The 20,794-nt window shown below is 39.5% G+C and overlaps 1 protein-coding gene across 1 annotated transcript; it reads left to right on the top strand.

The window, feature by feature from the left end:
- The first annotated feature begins 10,906 nt into the window (after nucleotides 1-10,906).
- EEF1A1 (eukaryotic translation elongation factor 1 alpha 1) lies at nucleotides 10,907-14,635 on the top strand. The gene is made up of 9 exons (XM_090282668.1): nucleotides 10,907-10,922; nucleotides 11,215-11,259; nucleotides 11,884-12,064; nucleotides 12,326-12,505; nucleotides 12,598-12,894; nucleotides 12,980-13,130; nucleotides 13,224-13,480; nucleotides 13,569-13,803; nucleotides 13,890-14,635. The coding sequence occupies exons 3-9, from the start codon at nucleotides 11,921-11,923 to the stop codon at nucleotides 14,012-14,014; spliced, it is 1,389 nt and encodes a 462-aa protein (XP_090138794.1). The 5' UTR covers nucleotides 10,907-10,922; nucleotides 11,215-11,259; nucleotides 11,884-11,920; the 3' UTR covers nucleotides 14,015-14,635.
- The last annotated feature ends 6,159 nt before the right edge of the window (nucleotides 14,636-20,794 follow it).

The raw sequence follows: 20,794 nt of genomic DNA, 5'->3' as shown, positions 1-20,794 counted from the left end.
GAAACTTATTTAGAAGATTGTTATATAGTGAGGTATTTTTTCCTTCTTTTGGGTTGTGGATTTTTTGCTGGATTTTTAAAAATAATATACAGTGTTAATTATGAATTTGTTTAAAGTACAACTGAATATAAAATTTCAAAGTCTTTTCTCAGCAGTTGTTATATGTTTTTAAGAAGATATGTTGGAAAAAAGAAGAAGATATGTGAATTCATTCATCATCAATAATGATGATGATAATGATGACATTTATTGAGTTTTTAGTGTGTGCCAGGCTCTGGGCTAAGCATATCACATTACATTCTTTTATTTAATCCATGAAGTATTATAATTCTGTTACAGATGAAGAAACTCAAGCTCAGTAAATAAACTTAAGAAACTTGCCTAAGGATACACAGTAAATGTCAGAGCTGAGAGTAATTCAGGGATATTTGACTTCAAAACCCTGATTTCAATTATTCTAATAGTAAAAATATGTTATTAAGTAGATAATATTATTAAATAGGATAATGCTTACATCAACTATTGATGAGCTTGTTCAGAAAGAAACAATGGAATAACGGGAGTAAAACAATATACGAAGATGTCTGTCCAGAAGGTATCCAGCCACGTGCTATGAAAAATAAGAGACATTTATTAACGAAGATACAAGAAATATTGAACATAGGACAATGATGCCTCAGTCCCCTTCAAAGTAGGCACTTGGAACCTCACATAGTTCTCCCACTCGCCATCAGCTGCCCCATCATATTTTCCTGAATCTCATCAACAGTCTGAAATCTCTTCCCTTTCAAAGGTGGTTTTGGTTTTGGGAAACTACAGAAGTAGCAGGGTGCCAAATCTGGGCAGTAAGGGGGTTGAGTCACCTGGGTGATTTGATGTTTTGCCAAAAACTCTGCACGAGACATGACGCGTGAGTGGGCACATTGTCAAGATGAAACTGTCAGTTACCAGCTGCCCATTGCTGTGGCCTTTTGAATCATCTGAATAGTTTCTGTGGAGGATTGTTCAAGCTTAATGCAAAATTTGATGCAGATTTGTTGCTCTACTCACTCAGTGATTTTGAATGTGAGGGCCACACAGTACACACGCTTACTCAAGGGCATCTACCACCTCCACTGAGTAGTACAGTGAAGTCATCACTGTTCATGCATGTGCATTCCAGCCCACCCTCCCGGGTTGCCAGGTTACATCAATGTCACACAAACCATTCTAGTTACATTAATAATGGTAGGACTCTTTCTGGACAGACCTAATATGTTAAGTAATTATTATAAGAAAATAACAATTCCACAACAGTATTTGCAAAGTTTATTATAATCATTTAATTATTTTTAACTACTATAACCTTGGGCAGTGTGTAATTATTTTCTGTCTCATGCTATAGTGATTAAGACAGGTAAAGTTTAAAAGCCATTTTCAATGTGGCAAAATAAATATCTATCTCGCATAATAATGTATCAGTGTCTATATACTTAAAACGTCTCTTGTAGACAATATATAGTTGGACCTTGCTTTAAAATAAATATCCATTATGACAAACTCTGCTTTTTAATTAGAATGTTTAGTTCATTAACATTTATTATAATTATTGAAACAGTTGGATTTTGGTCTACCTTTTTCTTTTTTTTTTTTGTCCTTTCTGCTTTTTTTTTTTCTTTTCGATTATTTAGACTTTCTTTTAGAATTCCACTTTATCTACTGGCTTTTTAGCTATACAAAGGGGGATCCCCCCAAAATGGAATTATTTTCTAGGGGGAGGGCCCCTTGTTGTACAGGCTTCCCCCACTAGGTGAGCGTTCTAGGAACCCACCTGTATCAGTGTACCAGCTGGCATTGTTGTGAGAGGCTACATTCAGCTTCAGTGGCTTTTTTTATTTTTTTGGTTTTTCAATTACAGTTGTCCCCTTTTCTCCCAATTTCTCTCCCCCACCCAACCCACCCCCTCTCCCGCAATCATATCAATGGCTTTTTAAAAAAGACTTTCAGTGCATTTGCCCATTTCATGATGAGTGATTTACGAGCACACCTGCCCGCACTGCTCTGAGTGCTCTGCCGCTTTTGACCAAAAACAGTATGATCCTCATTCTCCACCCTCCCTATTCACCAGATCTCACTCCAAGAGAATTTTTTTGTTTCCCCTGGTGAAAAGTCCTCAAAGGTAAATGCTTTGCCAATGTGGAAGAAGTGAAACAAAAAAGGCAGAAGCACTGAAAGGCATCAAAATCGATGAGTTCAAAACTTGTTTTGAGCAGTGGAAAAAAACATCTTGGTAGGTGTATTGCATCAAATGGAGAGTACTTTGAAGGTGACTGAAGTTTAAACATGTAAGAATAAATGCACAATTTTTTATAAATAAATTCAGGGATTTTCAAGTTCCCCCTCATATCTCTTTGCATTATTTTTTCTCTTTATTTATTTACCAATTAAATTTTATTCATTGATTTTTAGAGAGAGAGGAAGGAAAAAAGAAACATTGATTGGATGTTCCACTTATTTATACATTCATTGGTTGATTCTTGTATGTGCTCTGATGAGGGATCGAACCTACAACCTTAGCATATGGGGATGATGCTCTAACCAACTGAGCTACTCCACTGAGGCCACCTTGCATTATATTTAAGTGTTTGTCCTAGGGAATACAATATACATCCTTAACTTTTCACAATCTACTTAGAGTTAGCATTGGCTTTTTGTACAATGTAGAAGCCTTGCAATTCTACAGGCCCACACCTGTCCTTTAAGCTATAATTGCTATATGCCTTCAATCAACATATAAGACAGTGTTATAATTTTTGCTTTAAAAAGTCTTACATATTTTTTAAAAATTAGGAGAGAAACTAGTGTTTTCTATTTATCTAGAGGTTTATCATTTCCATTTTGTTTCTTACTGAAGATTTGAGATTCGATTTGGTATTATTTTTCTCCAGGCTGAAGAATATCCTGTAGCAATTCTTATAGAGCAAGTCTGCTGCAACACATTCTCTTCATTTTCTTTTAACCAAAAATATATCTATTTTGCTTTCATTCTTTTGTTTTGTTTTCCTCTATTTTTCCTAATTTAATTCCAGTATGACTGCTATATGATAAAAAGCACATATTTAACATATACAAATTGAAAACAACTCATAGACACAGACAGCAATATGGTGATTGCCTGAGGGGTGGGGGAAGGTAGAAGAAGGTAAAGGGGGGATAAGTGGTGACAGAAGGAGACTTGACTTTGGATAGTGAATACACAATACAACATACAGATGATGCACTGTAGAATTTGACACCTGAAACCTACATAATTTATTAACCAGTGTCACCAAGATAAATTCAATAAAATTAAAGAAATTAAATACACAATCTGATCAGTTTTAATATATATATATATATATACACCCATAAAATCATCACACCACAATCAAGATAATGAACATATTCATCACTCACAAAAGCTTCTTCACACCTCTTAGTAATGCTCTCTTCTCTCTCCTCCCCAACACCCCTCCCCAGCCCCCAGCAACCATCAATGTTCGGTCACTACAGATTAATTTACATTTTATAGAATTTTATATCAATGAAGAATTATAGTATGTATTTTTTAATATGGCTTCCTCAATCAACATAATCCTTTTGAATGTCATTCATATTGTTAAATGTATCAATAATTTATTCCTCTTTATTGCTGACCAGTTTTCTATTGTATGGGTATACCATCATGTTTATCCAGTCACCTGTTGATGGACATTTGGGTTGTTCTTCATTTTTGGTGATTACAAATAAAGCTTCTATGAACATTTGGCCCCAAGTCTTTGTGTGGATATATGCTTTAATTTCTCTTGAGTAAATTCATAGAAGTGATAATACGGAAGATGTATGTTTAACTTTTTAAGAAATTGCTAGCATTTTACATTTTCACTAGCCATGTGAGTTCCAATTGCTTGCCAAAAGCTGGTACTGTCTTTTAAATTTAGCCATTTTAGTGTGTGTGTAGTGATATCTTATTGTGATTTTATCACCTTAATTCATGACAGATATTTTCACTAAAGAATTCTAGATTGTCAGATTTGATTATTGTTTCCTTTCAGCACTTCATGATGTTCACATATGTCTTTGCTTCCATGTTTCTGATGAGATGTTAACAGTCATTTCAGTTGTTGCTCTCCTGTTTTTCTCTGACCATTCTCAGTTTTTTTCTCAATCTTTGGTTTTATCAGTTTGACTATGATGTACCTAACAAAGGTCTTATTATCTTGCTTGGGTTTCACTGAGTGGATTGTCTCTGTCCTTTACCAGTTTGGGAAATGTTCATCCACTATTTCTCCATAATTAACTAACTAATGTAGACCAAAAAAAATTTAAGTAGTTCTACCTACTGCTTTCACTTACCTTCTGCAACTGAAACTATCTGTTGATGTCTGACAGTGAGAACCATCCCTCCACAAAAATATAGAAAAACCCTTTTTGAATCAGTCATTGATAGCACAGAGACACAACTAACTCATCCTTCATCTATTCACTTATTCATTAAACAAATTTTTGTTGTGCAGGTAGTGTTTTAGGTGCTGAGGATAGAATAATGAACAAAATAGACAAAATAATAATGTTAATTCTTAGAGAATGTAAGGAATATTTAAAAATATATATTAACTTATTTAATCTTCATAACAACTTTATAAATAATACTCCCATTTTACAGATGAGCAAGCGGGAACTTAAAGAAGTTAACTAATATGTCTAAGGTCACATAGCTAGTAAATATCTCTTTATGGTTAGCCACGTGAGCACTAGGCAAATCACTCAGTCATTCTGACACTTTTCCTCATCTATAAAATTAGTGGGATTCACTAGATGAAAACTAAACTCTCTTCCAGATTGGAGTTTATTGTAGACCTTGCTTGTGAAGACTGATATAGGTTAACTGGAATTAATGAAATAAAATGTGGAAATAATACAGTACTATATAAAAAGTAGTTATTCTGCAGTGTATACACAGGCGGACGATACACAAATTCATAGAAAGAGTGTCAACTTTTCCTGCACATGATGGCTTTCAGATTCTTTTCTTATTTTGAGTGAGTGTGTTCTGAAAACAAGAAGGTGATATAATAGCTTACCATAGAGGTTCCCAACTAATTGAAACCTGGTTTTTCCTATTCAGTGATGATTCTGTGACATGCTGTTTCCATAACAATCATATAAAATAGTTGGATGTTTTTAAAAATAAGTCTGCAAAGTTCTTTTTGCAGCTTGCCACTAGACATACTGGAAGCAGATGGTACTAGAAAAACAAAGGAGATGACATAGCAACAATTCAAAAGATACCAAACTAAAGAACAGACATTCAGTCTTAGAAAGCACAAGGATGTGACAGGACTAGAATTAGCAGCGACTGTTTATGCTGCATTTGATTTTTTTAAATCCTGGTTTTTAAAAAAAACTTGCTTTTTAAGACATTTCTAACTTCAGAATATTTAAAACACGACATCTTTAAGATTCTGAAAATGGAGCTGACAGGGAAATTAATAAGCAAAGCTAAAATGCAGCAATGTTAACACAGAGAACAAAGCAAGGCCACTGTGGAATTTTCTTAGTAAAGAAACTTCTTTCTATGACAAGATTCAAGTTCATAAAGACTCTAAAAAAAAAAAATTATAATAACAAGCAACAATTAAGATTTATTGAATGATTACCAGGTGCCAGGGACTATGTTAAGTAGTTTACATTGATTGTCTTACCCTCACCACAACCCTCTGGGGTAGATATTATTTATTATTTCCTGCACTTTATGGATATGAAAACTGAGGCTTAGAGAGGTTAAATCACTTGCCAAGCATCCCAACACTAGCTGTGGTAGAGCCAACAGGAATTTGAGTGAAGGCTTTCAGATTGCTGAACTGCATTACTCTGAATACACTATACATACACACACACACACACAGAGTGAGTAAAAACAAACAAAAAGGAAAAACAAAAATTCCCCTGCCAATTATTGTCCTAACTTGGTGGGAAAAAAAGAAAAAATCATGCACAGAGCTTGAGATACTTTTCTCATCTACTTTTCATAGTAGTCTTATGGGGGTAGGTTTTGTCATCCTCTTTTTATGGATGAGGGAGCTGAAGCTTAAAGAGGCCAGAGCCACACAGCTAGTAAGTGATGAATTAGAGCCTTGGACCCAGGTTTGTCTGTCTCTGAGGCCCCAATATTCTTCACAGGTCCCTCAGACAGATATGTCTTGCTCTCTGTTCCTACCAAGGGAAAAGCAAACTCTCTCCCACCTTCTTTTCTAGGGCAGTCATGCAAAAACACTCATGCTCCAAGGTTTCCATCCGCTGGCTGACTCCCAGTTTCTACCCAAACAAGGTGAGACCCCTTCTATCCCAAGAAGCTCCCCTTCTGCTGCCCTCGTATTCCCCCACCCCCATCCCCAGTCTGGGTCCCTCCTAAATGCTCAAAAGCAGCCTAGGCTTAACTGGTCCCAGCACTCACACTTCCGTGCCATCATCTTTTACTGTTAGTGCCCCCCTCCCTACTTCTCCAGGGCTCTGCCACACACACCATCCAACAGTGATTGTTTTTTGTCTCCTCAATGTCTAGCTAAGTGCCTGGCACACAGCAGTTGCTCAGTGAATGTTGATGAATGCACAAATAAAGACTGTCCTCTGAAATCTGTACAATTACCAACATATACTAAGTGCCATAATTTGAAAGTCCCTGACACTTACAGAACACACACACACACACACACACAGTGTCACATCTATTTGTCAATCTACAGTTCTACACTTAAATGAAATGGACCAAACAGTACTCATTATTAGAATAAACAATGACAATTAGCAAAGTAAATTTCTCTGTATTTTGAACAGATTTTTCTTCTTTGGTTTTTGAAAGAGCTAATAATTATTTTCTAACGTGCACTAATGTGTAAAAATGGTCTGCGGCTTCAGGTACATTTTCTCATTTTATCCTAATGGTCAGTTCTTTGAAATAGGGATTATTAGATAGTTTACAGTAAGGTGACAAACTCATGAATGATTTATTCAAGGTTACACAGCTAATAAATAAAATTGCTGAGAAAAGACTCTAGCTCTTTAGTCCAGTGTTATGCCCACTAAATCATCTATGAAAACATAGAAATAGTGAAACAAATATTGTCTTTAAATGTGGATTCACAAAAAATATTGAGAGGTTATCCTTTCCTTCATAACAAATGAGAGGGCATCTACCCTGGTAGGCAATGGCTTTGGAATCATGAAAGCAGTAATAGTAATGCCTTTAGATTAAACTTCCTGCCATATTCTTCAGACTTTCTCTCAACCCGTACAAGGATAGTAACTTTTAATGCTATAGCCTCTGTACAATTTTTTACTATGTATATGTATTACCCATTTCAAAACGTTTAGAAATAAAAGGATACCATGAGTTTATTTTCTCTACTGTGCCAAGTTAATGTCACAAGGCAAACCAATTGAGGACAGGTGTTGTCCAAAAAGCTTATAGAAACTCGATTTTAACTAGATTGAGTGCCTCCACATGGTTTCCTGTTGTTGCATATTATTAGAATTGTGAGGCAGGTGCTAAGGTTGAATCATGAGCAGCCCTGTTACAGGTGCACTGAGAAAGCAAGAACTAGTGGCTATCACAGATCTGTAAGCAGCAGAGGAAAGCCTGAATCCCTGATTTTCTGACTTTGACGCCATTGTTTAGACTGTTAGAAAAAGTTAGGACTAGCTCTCGGATCAGATTCCTGGATTCCAAATTTCTCTGTTGATCCCTAATGTACTCACAAGAAAAGATCTCCAAGAAGTATTAAGTGAAAAAATCAAGGTGCTATATTATATTTCACCATTTTGTGCAAAAAAAGTGAAACTTTAAAAAAGAATATATGTCTGCATTTGCTTATTATGTATAGCTATCAGTTGCCTTACAGTTTTCCATCTGCAAAATGAGGGTGGTGGGGTTACATTAAATATTGTAAATGCTAGAACAATGCCTGGCACCCTGAAGTATCGTTTTACTTGGAACTCTTAAGCCAGATATTCCTTGGCTTAATCATATTCTAAAATACCCTTTTAAAAATCATTTTTAATTGGCACAGGCAAGATGAAAACATGGCAAACCATAACAAAATGCAATTACATAAAGCTGCTTTAAATTAGGCCCAATAGAGTGATTAGCCAAAACAGAGATGAGAGATGCTTGGTGAATCACAGTAACAGATTGATCAGAGAACAATTATTGTTCACCCTTTTACTAAATAATAACTAAAATCATTTTTTAATAAAAGGTTCGTGCAGATGTTTACTTTTAAGTTTGCAATTCTAAATAGCATGAGCAACTTTAAGAAAAATCTTAAGCAAATCACGACCTTAGATCATGACCCAAAAGCATATTTACAAGTCTCAACAATGTTACTGTTAATGTTTTAACATTTAAGTTAATAAAAAAGGCATACTGTATCTGCTGTAAAGTCGTCGGGAAGAATGAGCTAGAATTATGTTCAAAACATAGGGTGTGGGGAAACAGCTTTAAAAAAATAAAACACATAATCGCTCCACTCTTTTTACTGGACAAGCCACCGTGACGAAAGCCAACCCCCACCCTGAGCCACGTGGGCTTTTCGGCCCCCTCCCTGGCGCTTCCTTCCGCCGTCGGAGTTCCAGAGAAAGTGACCTCAAGGTGGAGGCGTGTCCGGAGGCGGACCCCGACGACCTCGATCCTGCAGGGACGCGAACTGGAGGGCTGAGCAGCGTGGCTCCCTCCGCAGGGCCTGGCCCGCCCATCGGTGTCGGAGGGCAGATGATGAGCGGAGCAGGCGCGAGGGAAGGCCCACCTTGCGGCCGCCTCGCCATCACGGGACCGTCGCGCACTACCGGCTCCTCCGGGACCCGCGCTCCCGCCCCGCCTCCGAAGGAGAGCCGAAGCGTGCGTTCTGCCCCGAGTTAAGGCTTGTGGCCAGTGTCAAACGTTAACTCAGCTTAGGGCTCGAGTGCCCCGCCGCCCCCGCCCCGCACACACTTAAGTCTGGGCCATTATCGCGACATTAATAAGAGCACTCACCCAGTGGTGCCCAGTAGGTTACTAGGAAAATGCAACGAGAAAAAAAATTTGCGAACGGAGAGAATCTAGAAAACAAACACAGAGAAGGCTTTTGTTGATAGAAAAATATGTATTCTAGGGAAACTTATATGGCCTAGTTTCTTTCATGAAAACCATCTCAAAGTTAAACCGAGAAGGCTAGAAAACTTAATTAAGACACAGAAAAACCTGATTTTTAGAAGTTTATATCTATCTACAAAGAGTGGTGAAACCAGAAAGCTAAAAGACATTTGGATTGTGAGAAGTAACTGAAAGCTAAGAATACAACTATATCCTACAATGAAATAGTAAGCACAGGTTTGTCTTTAACTGCTTCCCAACTGTTTTATGTATTAGTTTTCCGCTTCCAATTTGATTGTGGTTCCTCTCCAAAAGAAGTATTTCTTTTGTACATGCCACAGAGCTTTGTTTAGCTCTGGACACATAGTAGGTTCTCAAATATTTGTCAATAGAGTGGAGATGTTTCAGGGATGCTCTACACATGGGAGACATAATGATCTAGTACTTAGCTCATTTAGAGAGGAGAGGGAGAGAGAGAGAGAGATTCTTTCTTCAGAGTATTTCTCAGAATCAGCCCTGATTGGCAACCAAAAAACCTCATTCAGTTTCGCCCTAGATTTATGCTAATATTCAGTTACAACCAATAAGAGACAGAAAACGAAGCCATTTATTTAAATGGTATAGGCGATTTTTGAGAAGCAGTTATTTCACACTGAGTGGATAACCTTGCTGATGTTGTCTTTACATGAGATCAAATGGAAAGACTCAACTTGAAAATTCTTTTTCGATTTTTCATGCTTGCAATCAAATGAGTGTACAACTGAAAAAAAAAAAGTACCGCGAGAATGGCACATACTCAGGGTTCCTTTAGTGTAATAAAACTAGAATTCTAGAGTTGGGGGAGGAGGGTATAAGGACGCTAAATGGTAATGGAAAAAATACAACAACAAAAAAAAACCCCAAAAATGTAACGTTAGAAGTAAAGCAAACTTAAGTAGGGCTGAAGTCTATCCGAAACTGAAAAACTGGACGTGTGGGGTACCATGGTGTGATGCGTGATACGGACTTGGGTAAAGCATAGATGGCTTGGTGGGACAGGACAAGTGGCCAGTCCAGGAGCTCCATTTGTGGGTCTCATGGCCACAGAGTGACTACTCCCGGTCCCCGAGGTCCACTGCCCCGGCTCCCAGGACCCCGTACTCCCCCTTCAGCCAAGCGGGGCGCCAAGGGTAAAGGCGGGGGAGGAGCCAGCCCCCAGTGGGAAGCAGTTCAAGAGGTTATCCGGCCCTGCGAGAGGACAAAGGTGAAAACGGAAAGTGTATTGCGGGGTGAAGGGGTACCCCAATCTCAATATCATCTTTGCATTTAAACCAGGAACGCTGGAGGGAAGATTGTGGGTATCCCAAGCCCACCGTCTCCTCGCCGATTTCCCCCCCGGCCCCCCAGCTGCTGCTGAAAGTAATTCATACAAAAGGAGGACTCGCCTTTGCCTCCGGAAATCCCAGGGACCGTCGGTAAACTCCCAGTAATCTAGAATCCAGGGATCGCTCGACCCGCCCCCTACTCCTTGCTCTCGTCATCGGGGTCGAGAGGAGCATGCGCAAGGCGACGTGTGCTCTTCAGTGGGCAGACTGCACATACCCACAGTCCCGAACAGTGGGGGGAGGGGACAGCGATTGAACGGATGCCTGGTGGAGGTGGCGCGGGGTAAACTGGGAAAGTCGTGTCGTGTGCTGGCTCCGCCCTTTTCCCCGAGGGTGGGGGAGAGCCGTATATAAGTGCCGTAGTGCTCTTGAACGTTCTTTTTCGCAACGGGTTTGCCGCCAGAACACAGGTGAGTACCGGGCGTGGCTTCCGTGGCCTAGCCTCCTGGGGCGGGCTGCGGCCCTCGCGTGCCTTTCCTTCCTGCCGTGCCACAGAGCCATTTTGCGCTGTTCTTGACCCGGAATTTCGGGTTGTAAGAGAGTGGGAGAGTTCGAGGCCTTGCGCCTTTTTCAGGCTCTCTCTAAGCCTCGTGCTTGGGCTGAGGCCTGGGTTGCGCGCAGTACCCGCCGCCGCGTGCGAGTCCCGCCGCACATCCTCGTCTGTTCTCTAATACTGAAGCCTCGGCCTATTTGAGTTTTCAGGAAAAGCACCTACAGTTTTTCTTCCGTCGAAATAGTTTAGCTGAGGTATGTCAGGTTCTCAGCAGGATGGGATTTTTAGCGCGCGTCGGTGGGGAGGCCGCCGCGAGGGACAAGAGGGTGGTGGCGGGGCCTTGGGCCGGGCGCACATGTCCGGCGAGATGTGGGGGCAGCTAAGAGCGGCGCCCCGAGTCGGACGGGGAGAGTCCCGAGCAGTGGGCCGGGCGGCTTCTGTCGCCCCACCCCGGCAGCGAGGCCAGCCCGCCCGCTCGGCACCAGTTGCATGCGCGGAAAGATGGCCGCTCGCCGGCCCTGTGCAGGGAACTCAAAATGGAGGACGCGGCGGCCCGGAGCGGGCGGGTGAGTCACCCGCACAAAGGAAAAGGGCTTTTTCACCCCTGGGCTGCTGCTTCCTGTGACCCCGCCGTGTGGCGGGCGCCGTCCTGGCACCTCGATGTCTACCCGTGGCCTATGGAGAGGAGCTGCTTCGGTTGGGGGAGGGGACTTAAGCGATGGAGTTTCCCCACACTTGGTGGGTGGAGACCAGAGTTGGGCCAGCTTGGCATTGGTTGTAATTCTCCTTGGAATTTGCCCTTTGATTGGGAGCGTGGCTTGTTCACAAGCCTGTGGGACCGTGGTTTTCAAATTTTTTCTTTTCCACCCCAATTTTAGGTGTCGCGAAAACCACCACTACTAAATCAAAGCCAAAATGGGAAAGGAAAAGACTCACATCAACATTGTGGTCATTGGACACGTAGATTCCGGCAAGTCTACCACTACTGGCCATCTGATCTACAAATGTGGTGGGATCGACAAAAGAACCATTGAAAAATTTGAGAAGGAGGCCGCTGAGGTACGATCGATAAGTCTGCCAGGAAGGACATTAAGTGGTAGTTTACCAAAAAGTCATCTACCTGCATGTGGTGCTGGTTGAGTTATAAGGTGATGTTTGTGTTAAATCCCTTTGGTCTGTAAACATGAGAATAAGGTAAAGTCGCCTAGGTTTAGCATTGGAATGAAGCATTTCTGTCAACTGGGGTTGGAGGGTAAGGAATCTTTCAAGTTTGAGTTGGAGTGTGTCTTAGTTACCAAGTAACCATCCTAATCCTTACAGATGGGCAAGGGCTCCTTCAAGTATGCCTGGGTCTTGGATAAACTTAAAGCTGAACGTGAGCGTGGTATCACCATTGATATCTCCCTGTGGAAATTTGAGACCAGCAAGTATTATGTGACCATCATCGATGCCCCAGGACACAGAGACTTTATCAAAAACATGATTACAGGCACATCTCAGGTTTGTAGAATTAATATTTGGATCTTATATATTTGTATCATCTGTTTGAAGGGCTTTCATTTAACAGGATATGGCCTTGTTTTGTTTTAAAGGCTGACTGTGCTGTCCTGATTGTTGCTGCTGGTGTTGGTGAATTTGAAGCAGGTATCTCCAAGAATGGGCAGACCCGTGAGCATGCCCTTCTGGCTTACACACTGGGTGTGAAACAGCTGATTGTTGGTGTTAACAAAATGGATTCCACTGAGCCACCCTACAGCCAGAAGAGATACGAGGAAATTGTTAAAGAAGTCAGCACCTACATTAAGAAAATTGGCTACAACCCTGACACAGTAGCATTCGTGCCAATTTCTGGTTGGAATGGCGACAACATGCTGGAGCCAAGTGCTAATGTAAGTGGCTTTTTTAAGACCGATGAAAAAAAGCCCTAGAGGGATGAGATTGAGGGTAACAGTGAATATCATTCTTCTGTTTTAGATGCCTTGGTTCAAGGGATGGAAAGTCACCCGTAAAGATGGAAACGCCAGTGGAACCACACTGCTTGAAGCTCTGGATTGCATCCTGCCACCAACTCGTCCAACTGACAAGCCTCTGCGTCTGCCCCTCCAGGATGTCTATAAAATTGGTGGTAAGTTGAACATTACTATCAGAATGTAACTTGTATGGGAGGCAGCAGTTTCTTTCCAGAGGTGTTTTTGATGATGCCCTAACCATATTTTAGGTATTGGTACTGTCCCTGTGGGTCGAGTGGAGACTGGTGTTCTCAAACCTGGCATGGTGGTCACCTTTGCTCCAGTCAATGTTACAACTGAAGTAAAGTCTGTTGAAATGCACCATGAAGCTTTGAGTGAAGCTCTTCCTGGGGACAATGTGGGCTTCAATGTCAAGAACGTGTCTGTCAAAGATGTTCGTCGTGGCAATGTGGCTGGTGATAGCAAAAATGACCCACCAATGGAAGCAGCTGGCTTCACAGCTCAGGTAACACTTCAAATGTCCTGTTCTTACCTCCTCCCAGACCCTTAAGGTCTTTTGAGACTCACTGAATAAATGCAAATTTTTTTCCAAGGTGATTATCCTGAACCATCCAGGCCAAATCAGTGCTGGATATGCTCCTGTTCTGGATTGTCACACAGCCCATATTGCTTGCAAATTTGCTGAGCTGAAGGAGAAGATTGATCGTCGTTCTGGGAAAAAGCTGGAAGATGGCCCAAAATTTTTGAAATCTGGTGATGCTGCCATCGTTGATATGGTTCCTGGCAAGCCCATGTGTGTTGAGAGCTTCTCTGACTATCCTCCTCTGGGTAAGGATGACTTAATAGAAATTCTAGGGTGAAAAAGATCTTTTGTGTACCAAGTGTTTCTAATGATACACAATTTGTTTTGATAGGCCGCTTTGCTGTTCGTGACATGAGACAGACAGTTGCTGTGGGTGTCATCAAAGCAGTGGACAAGAAGGCAGCTGGAGCTGGCAAAGTCACTAAGTCTGCTCAGAAAGCTCAGAAGGCTAAATGAATATTATCCCCAACACCTGCCACCCCAGTCTTAATCAGTGGTGGAAGAACGGTCTCAGAACTGTTTGTCTCAATTGGCCATTTAAGTTTAATAGTAAAGGACTGGTTAATGATTACAATGCATCGTAAAACCTTCAGAAGGAAAGGAGAATTTTGTGGACCATTTGGTTTTTTTTGTGTGTGTGGCAGTTAAGTTATTAGTTTTTAAAATCAGTACTTTTTAATGGAAACAACTTGACCAAAATCTGTCACAGAATTTTTGAGACCCATTAAAACAAAGTTTAATGAGAAACCTGTGTGTTTTTTTGGTCAACACTGTAACTTTTATATTAGGTTAAAAGACTTAAGAGTAGCTCATATGTTTCTGGTGTTATATCTGCTGATAATTTAGAATAGGATAATTCTGTTAGCATTTTTTTTTTTCTGGGCGGGGACTTTTTCACTTGTCCTTACAGGAGAAATCTATTTACATAGAGCTGTGGGGGGGGGGGCGCTCTGGTGCAACACTAAATAGATTAGGACAAATAAAGTAACTGTTTACGTGTAAGCTAGTTTATAAAGGCCAAATTCTGCTATATTAAAGTCCACGTGTTACATATAAAAGAATTGTAGTTAACATCAATATTGAGTACATTTATGTCTGATTTTAGTTTCCATCTTTACTGAAATGTGAATTCACGTTTACAAATGCTGAGATAGTTTAAAAGAACCTAAAATGAGGCTTAAATAGTGTTGAGTACTGTTGCTACAGTAAATTGTATCCAGATTCTAGGAAAAATAAATGATACTGGAAGTTGAGTGTGTTTTGTCACTTAAATACTTAAAAATAGGAATTTTCATCTTAAGTCAAAAGTTGGGTGAAACATTGCTACATCTGGAGAGTAAACCTGGAGTTCAAAAGGGGTCTAATGGCAAATTGGCCCATATGAGAAGGATCTAGTTTTGAAAATGTTTGAAATTTAGGAAATTTGCTAACATTTGACAGTGGACACAAGCAAACTGATGATGTAATTTGGTAATTTATGTGCAGTGATTGGTAACAAGGGGGAAATAGGAGATCACAAGTTAATAGAATTTACTAGGCATTCCATGAATCAAAATTATTACAGCTGAAAGGGCAAAGTCACACCTTGTGTGTACTACATGGGTTAGGGTTGTTTAAGTGGAGTGTATCCTGTTAATTTTCAAATTTATTACAATTTGAAGTTTTGTCTTGGTTTTAAAATAGGTAAAATAGCTTGACAGTACTAGCTGAAGCATAGATGAGGGATGCAAAGAGTTATTAAAAGATTTCGTGATGCAACTATCTCTGCCTTTGGTTTTTACAACTGTTGCTTACACAAGTTTTAAAAAGCTGGTAGCTGATATAAAAATGACAGTTGTAGGATTTACTAGTGTAAGAATAACTCCCCTCTTCCCCACCACATCAATGTCGAACTGCAGAGAAGAGCTCCCACTACCTGAAAAAGTAGGAAAGTAACCAGAATCCCGGAAATGAGTTTTATCTAGTTGCACGCTTCCTCCACAGAACCCAGTATGTAGGTTTGTCAAGATTGCCTGGTTAGAGCACCACCTACTGGTGGTCACTACGCATTAGTTCATGGATAAAATTGGCTGAGTTTCTACACTAAGTGCATTTTCTTGTGTGTTCATTGATTAAAATGAAACTATTAGAATGGCTTTACAAAATTGGAACTGGTGCTTGAAAACCACGTTTGAAGGTGCCCAAATGCTGTAATATCTAAAGATTGCAGGATCTTGAAATTTTTTCCCATTAATTACAGTGTGGTTTTAGAATATGAAAAAAAAAGAATAGGCAGTCTGGTTCAGGAATTAAACACAAGTTACCTGTAAGGCATATCTGAAAAAATGTCTTACCCTATGCCAGAATATGCAGTGCAAAATAACCAGGTTTTGGTCATTTCAGAGTCCAGTTTTGCCCTTACCTTTTATGTAGTTAATCTTATTAATTCACCTCCCAAATCTCAGGTGCATTTAAGAGCTCAGCTATCTGGATCAAGAACCCAGTCTAGTAATGATAATTTATGCTGAACTGCAAACGTTTTATCTCAGTCTCATTGTTTTCTCCATGAAGCATGCATATGATTATTACTTTGCCAACATTACCTTGGGGTTTTAGTGACCTAGCATTTGTTTCTTTGTGGTGATTCCAAAGGATTTTATTCAATTAGAGGTTCGTTCTTAAATATCCCTGGCTCTGATCAGATTATTTGCAGCTAACAAAGTTCTCCCATGGCACTAATAGTTAAAAGCACCTTAGTTTTTTTAATATTTGGTATTTAAGTTTCTTTTAGACAAAATGTTAATTGACCATAATTTGCAGAAAAGCCTCAATGTTAATTTGCTAAACTAGGAGGTTGACTTAAGGTCTGGTGTAGCAAGCAGTAAGACTGGCACTGCAGAAGCAATTATTTCAAGAACGTGTGATTTCTTTTGGATTATTTGAGTTCTGGTTCTGCCCAATAAAGGCTATTGACTACAAGTCAGTGGTGAAAAGCTCTTGATTTTCAATGATTTTCATATGGGGTGTAAAAATCCTGAAGAATATTACCCAGACTATGGATTTTATTTTTACTAAAATTTATTCACCTTTTCTGCTGAGTTGAGCACTGCTCATCATGCCAAAAGAAGCTTTTCTTGGCCATAGTATTCACAATTTCTGAAATGGGTAACTAGATAAAGGGTGACAGTTTCATGTGTGTCAAGCTGGCCTTGCGTGTTTTAGATGGATAATCAAAGGCTAGTTCACCTGTCGTCATGGAATATTGCAGAAATGGGTGCAGGCAGTTGAGAAAGTTGCGTTCTGGAGTTAAAATCCACATCCACATCCTGAAGGGAATGAACAATATGAGTTTTACATTCTGCAACGATGAGAAGAGAGCATACTGTTTCAGATGAGAGGAGGAGGAATAAGACAGTTTCCTCCTTTTTCTGTTCACCTCCCTGAAGTTTTCTTCCTGCTATGTTTTTGCTTTTCATACTCCTCTTTCACTTACAAACCCATAGGTTCTCTCTCACCCAGGTAACATGAAAGTCACTAACCTCCATTATTTGCATGTCTGTGGGAACTTCCCTGACTAGTTAAAACTAGAATTAAAGCTTGCTCAGTCAGTGATTTAGAAGAGAAAAATGTATTTGTTAGGAAACTGCCACATGGCTCCTGAAAGTTGTTGACTCAATCCAACAGATCTCTGAGAGGGTCCATATGATTTTACTGTTTTCAAAATAGAGGGCTATGCTGTAGTCCAGCAGTTAACCAGCAGAAGTGAGTGAAATAAGAAGGAACATTGCCATTTACTTTGGACTGCTTTTAGTAGGCCCCTGGATCTCAAGTGTTCAGTTTCAGTGTTCAGTTGAGTCTCTATGGGAGAGACATGACAACAATGCTAATGCTGAATAGATGTTACAATAATTAAATCTTAAGCAAAGAATATTAGACAGCCTTCCAAGTAAGCAAGATATTTTAAAGTTTTTCTCACTTTTTTATTAAGGTATTTACATACACTAAAATTCACCCTTTTAAATTGTAGTTAGGCAAGTTTTGACATGTATACAGTTCGTGGCAATGAAAGTTACTGAAACTTTCCCTGTGTCTGTAGTCAACACTTACCCTCTCCTCGGTAACCACTGATATATTTTCTGTCCCTGTAATTATGTCTGCACCAATGTCACAGGGTATAGCCTTTTGAGGATGGTTTCTTTCACTTTTACCATAATTCATTCCATGTCTATTTTGCGTATATCAATAATCTGTTCTTAAAAAGATGTAAGATAGTTTATTCATTCCCAGCCAAGGGACATTTGGTTGCTTTCAGTTTTGGACTATTACAAATAAACGTTCACATACAGATTTGTGTTTGACTACAGGTTTTCATGTTACTTGTGTTAAATATCTAGGAGTGGGATTACTGGGTGGTATGGCAAGTGTATGCCTTACCTTTATAGGAAATTGCCAAACTTTTTCAAAGTGGCTGAGCCATTAGTAATAGATTAATTTTTAAGAGGTTTTCCATTTAATTCTGCTATGATTAATTTTTTAACAAAAATAATTTAAGTGAGTTCTACACTGAGATTTTGTTGGACAGTGAAGAGCTGTGACAATGTTATTAAGTAAAAGAGAAGGATACTATGAGAAAGAGTAAAGGGAAGTAATAGGGATTGGCTAGAGAGGGTACTTGTCAGGAGCACGGTAGCTGAAACCTGGAGGATAAATAGGAGTTATTAAATTGGGTAATATGAAAACATTGTATTCTCAGACATCTCAATATATGAGGCTTAACTTCGCCTCATAACTATATAACAATAGAATCAGAAAAATCTAAGAATATCAAAAAGCCTTTTAATTAACTCAAATCAACTTTGAATATATTATTGAAATCTTTGATTAGCTCATTAAATCCTCACAACAGCCTTCATAGAGGACAAGTAGTATACCCATATTACAGATGCCAGACTGAGGTATGGAGAATTTTTCTCCTGATATTTATTTAAATCTGACTGCTGTTAGCTTACAATCATTATACCTAGGCTATTCTCTAGGAAATATGAATAATTCCATCCTGTTTTCTATCAGAACCACTGATTTACTTGAAGACATCAATCAATAAATACCCCTTAGTCACTTTGTTCGTATAGCAGTTTCTTAACTGTAGGTCACATGGTTTCTAGATTCTTCCCATTCTGTTCTTCCCAGTTTATAGTTTTTAAAAAATTATTTATTTTTAGAGAGAAGGGAAGGGATGGAGAAAGGGAAACATCGATGTGCAAGAGAAACATCCATCAGTTGCCTCTCACATACCCTCAACCGGGAACCTGGCCTGCAACCCAAGCATGTGTCCTGACTAGAATCAGACTAGTGACCTTTTGGTTCGTGGGGCACCCGCAACGCACTAAGCCACACCAGTTAAGACCCAGTTTAGAGCTTTTCAAGTGGTTTCACCAACATTAAGTATATTATTGCTTTGGATGCATAAAAGACTGGTCTCAGTCTATAGTGTGCTTTTATTAATGCGACTCAAGAGATAAGTCACCTTATTTGCCCACTAGTTTCCTAAATTGAAGCTTTGGACTGGATGATCAGAGTGGTATAAATTGGAAAAAGCTGTCCCTTTTATCATCTCATGTGCATAATACTGTCTATCTCTTAAGATTGTTGTGAGAATGAAATGAGCTAGTAGATATAGACTCTGTAGCCCAGTACCTGATCTATTGTCAAGAGCCTATTAAAGGTACTTTTTACTATTACATTCGTTTGGAAGTCCACAATTTACTTTAAAAAACTCAATTGTACTTCTGGATTATAGTAAACAAACATTACCTGATCTTTTTAATATAAACTATATTTTAGACTATATTTGCATGGTTTTTTAATCTTTTTTTTTTTTTTTACAAACCTTTGATTTTGGAGTAACTTTAGATTTATAGAAACGTTGCAAAGGTAGGATATGAAAAATAACAACAGCCAACACAATATCCGCCTGGTGTGAATGAATCAAAATTATACCTTTTTTTTTTTTTTGTCAAGTCGGCAAAAATATATTTTTTGGTGTAATGCGGCATCTTGTTCTCTGATTATGGTCCTGCCAAATGCAAATTCACCTAAAAATCTTGGATCACCAAGATTATTATCAAGGTCGTATCTAGATTATTATTACCAAGACTATAATCTAGGTCATATTTCACCATTTTAATCACTAGGTAATCATGATGAAAATTTTATCAAATGTTTGAAGTAGGTGATAGCTTTAAATTTACTTTCTTTGGGCAGACAAAAAAAAATTTTTCTGCCACTTAAAGTTACTAAGGTCAAGGTGGGACTAAAATCTTTACACTAGGAATTTAAATGTTCCATTTTAAGCAATCATGGTTTCCCTAAAAGAGTTCAGGTAGTCTGGCTTTCTATCAGACTTTACAGATCAACAACAGCACATACAGCCTGGATATTGCCCCTAACATAATCTCTTTTGAGACATTGTCTAAAATGTAGGTTATTGCTTGTATAAAGCAGAATAGACTTAAAATAGACAGTCAAAAATAGGTGATTTTGTTTATTTTAACGGGAGTAACTAACAGCAAAAGCTGACAGAAGACAGTGTGGCATGATTCTGCAAGTATGGTTTCCAGAGGTCCAAGGACAGATGGCTAATATCAAAAGAAAAAAACGTTAAATATTCCACTTGGTTAAATTTTCAGTAAAATCATGTGATTGAGGTAGTATCCTAGTTGGTGTTGTAATGAACTGTAGGATTGCCACATAAGCAATTTCAGATCCAGTGCTGGCTGGAGCCTGAGGAAGTGGTTCTCAGCCTCCTGGTGAGAGATGGAGCCTAAGGAAGTGATTCTCAGCCTTCTGGTGAGAGAATCTGCAACATCTTCTGAGGCCTGGGTTCCAGCCATTGAGGTGGAAGGGGTGCAGCTGTATCATTGCCAAAAAGGAAGGGCTGGCACAGCCTTGGCCTGCAGTCCCTCATTTTGGCCATTGTTGTACCTTCTTCTCTTCCTCTTCCTCCCCTCCCCTGCTCCTTTTTTTTAATTGTCACCCAGGGATATGTTTATTTATTTGAGAAAAAGAAAGAGAGATCAATTGGTTGCCTCACATTCATGCCCTGACTGGGGACCAAACCCACAACTTAGGCCTGTGCCCTGACCAGGGATCAAGCCCTCAACCTGTTGGCATATGGGGTAATACTCCAACGGAGCCACCAGGCCAGGGCTCTATTGTCATTCCTTCTTGATGGACCCTTAGGGCTTTTGTTGAGCC

The sequence above is a fragment of the Furipterus horrens genome, unplaced genomic scaffold (assembly GCF_987537825.1).
Source record: "Furipterus horrens unplaced genomic scaffold, mFurHor1.1.pri manual_scaffold_6, whole genome shotgun sequence".
Taxonomy (NCBI): domain Eukaryota; kingdom Metazoa; phylum Chordata; class Mammalia; order Chiroptera; family Furipteridae; genus Furipterus; species Furipterus horrens.
This window is presented reverse-complemented; position numbering and strand designations above follow the sequence as displayed.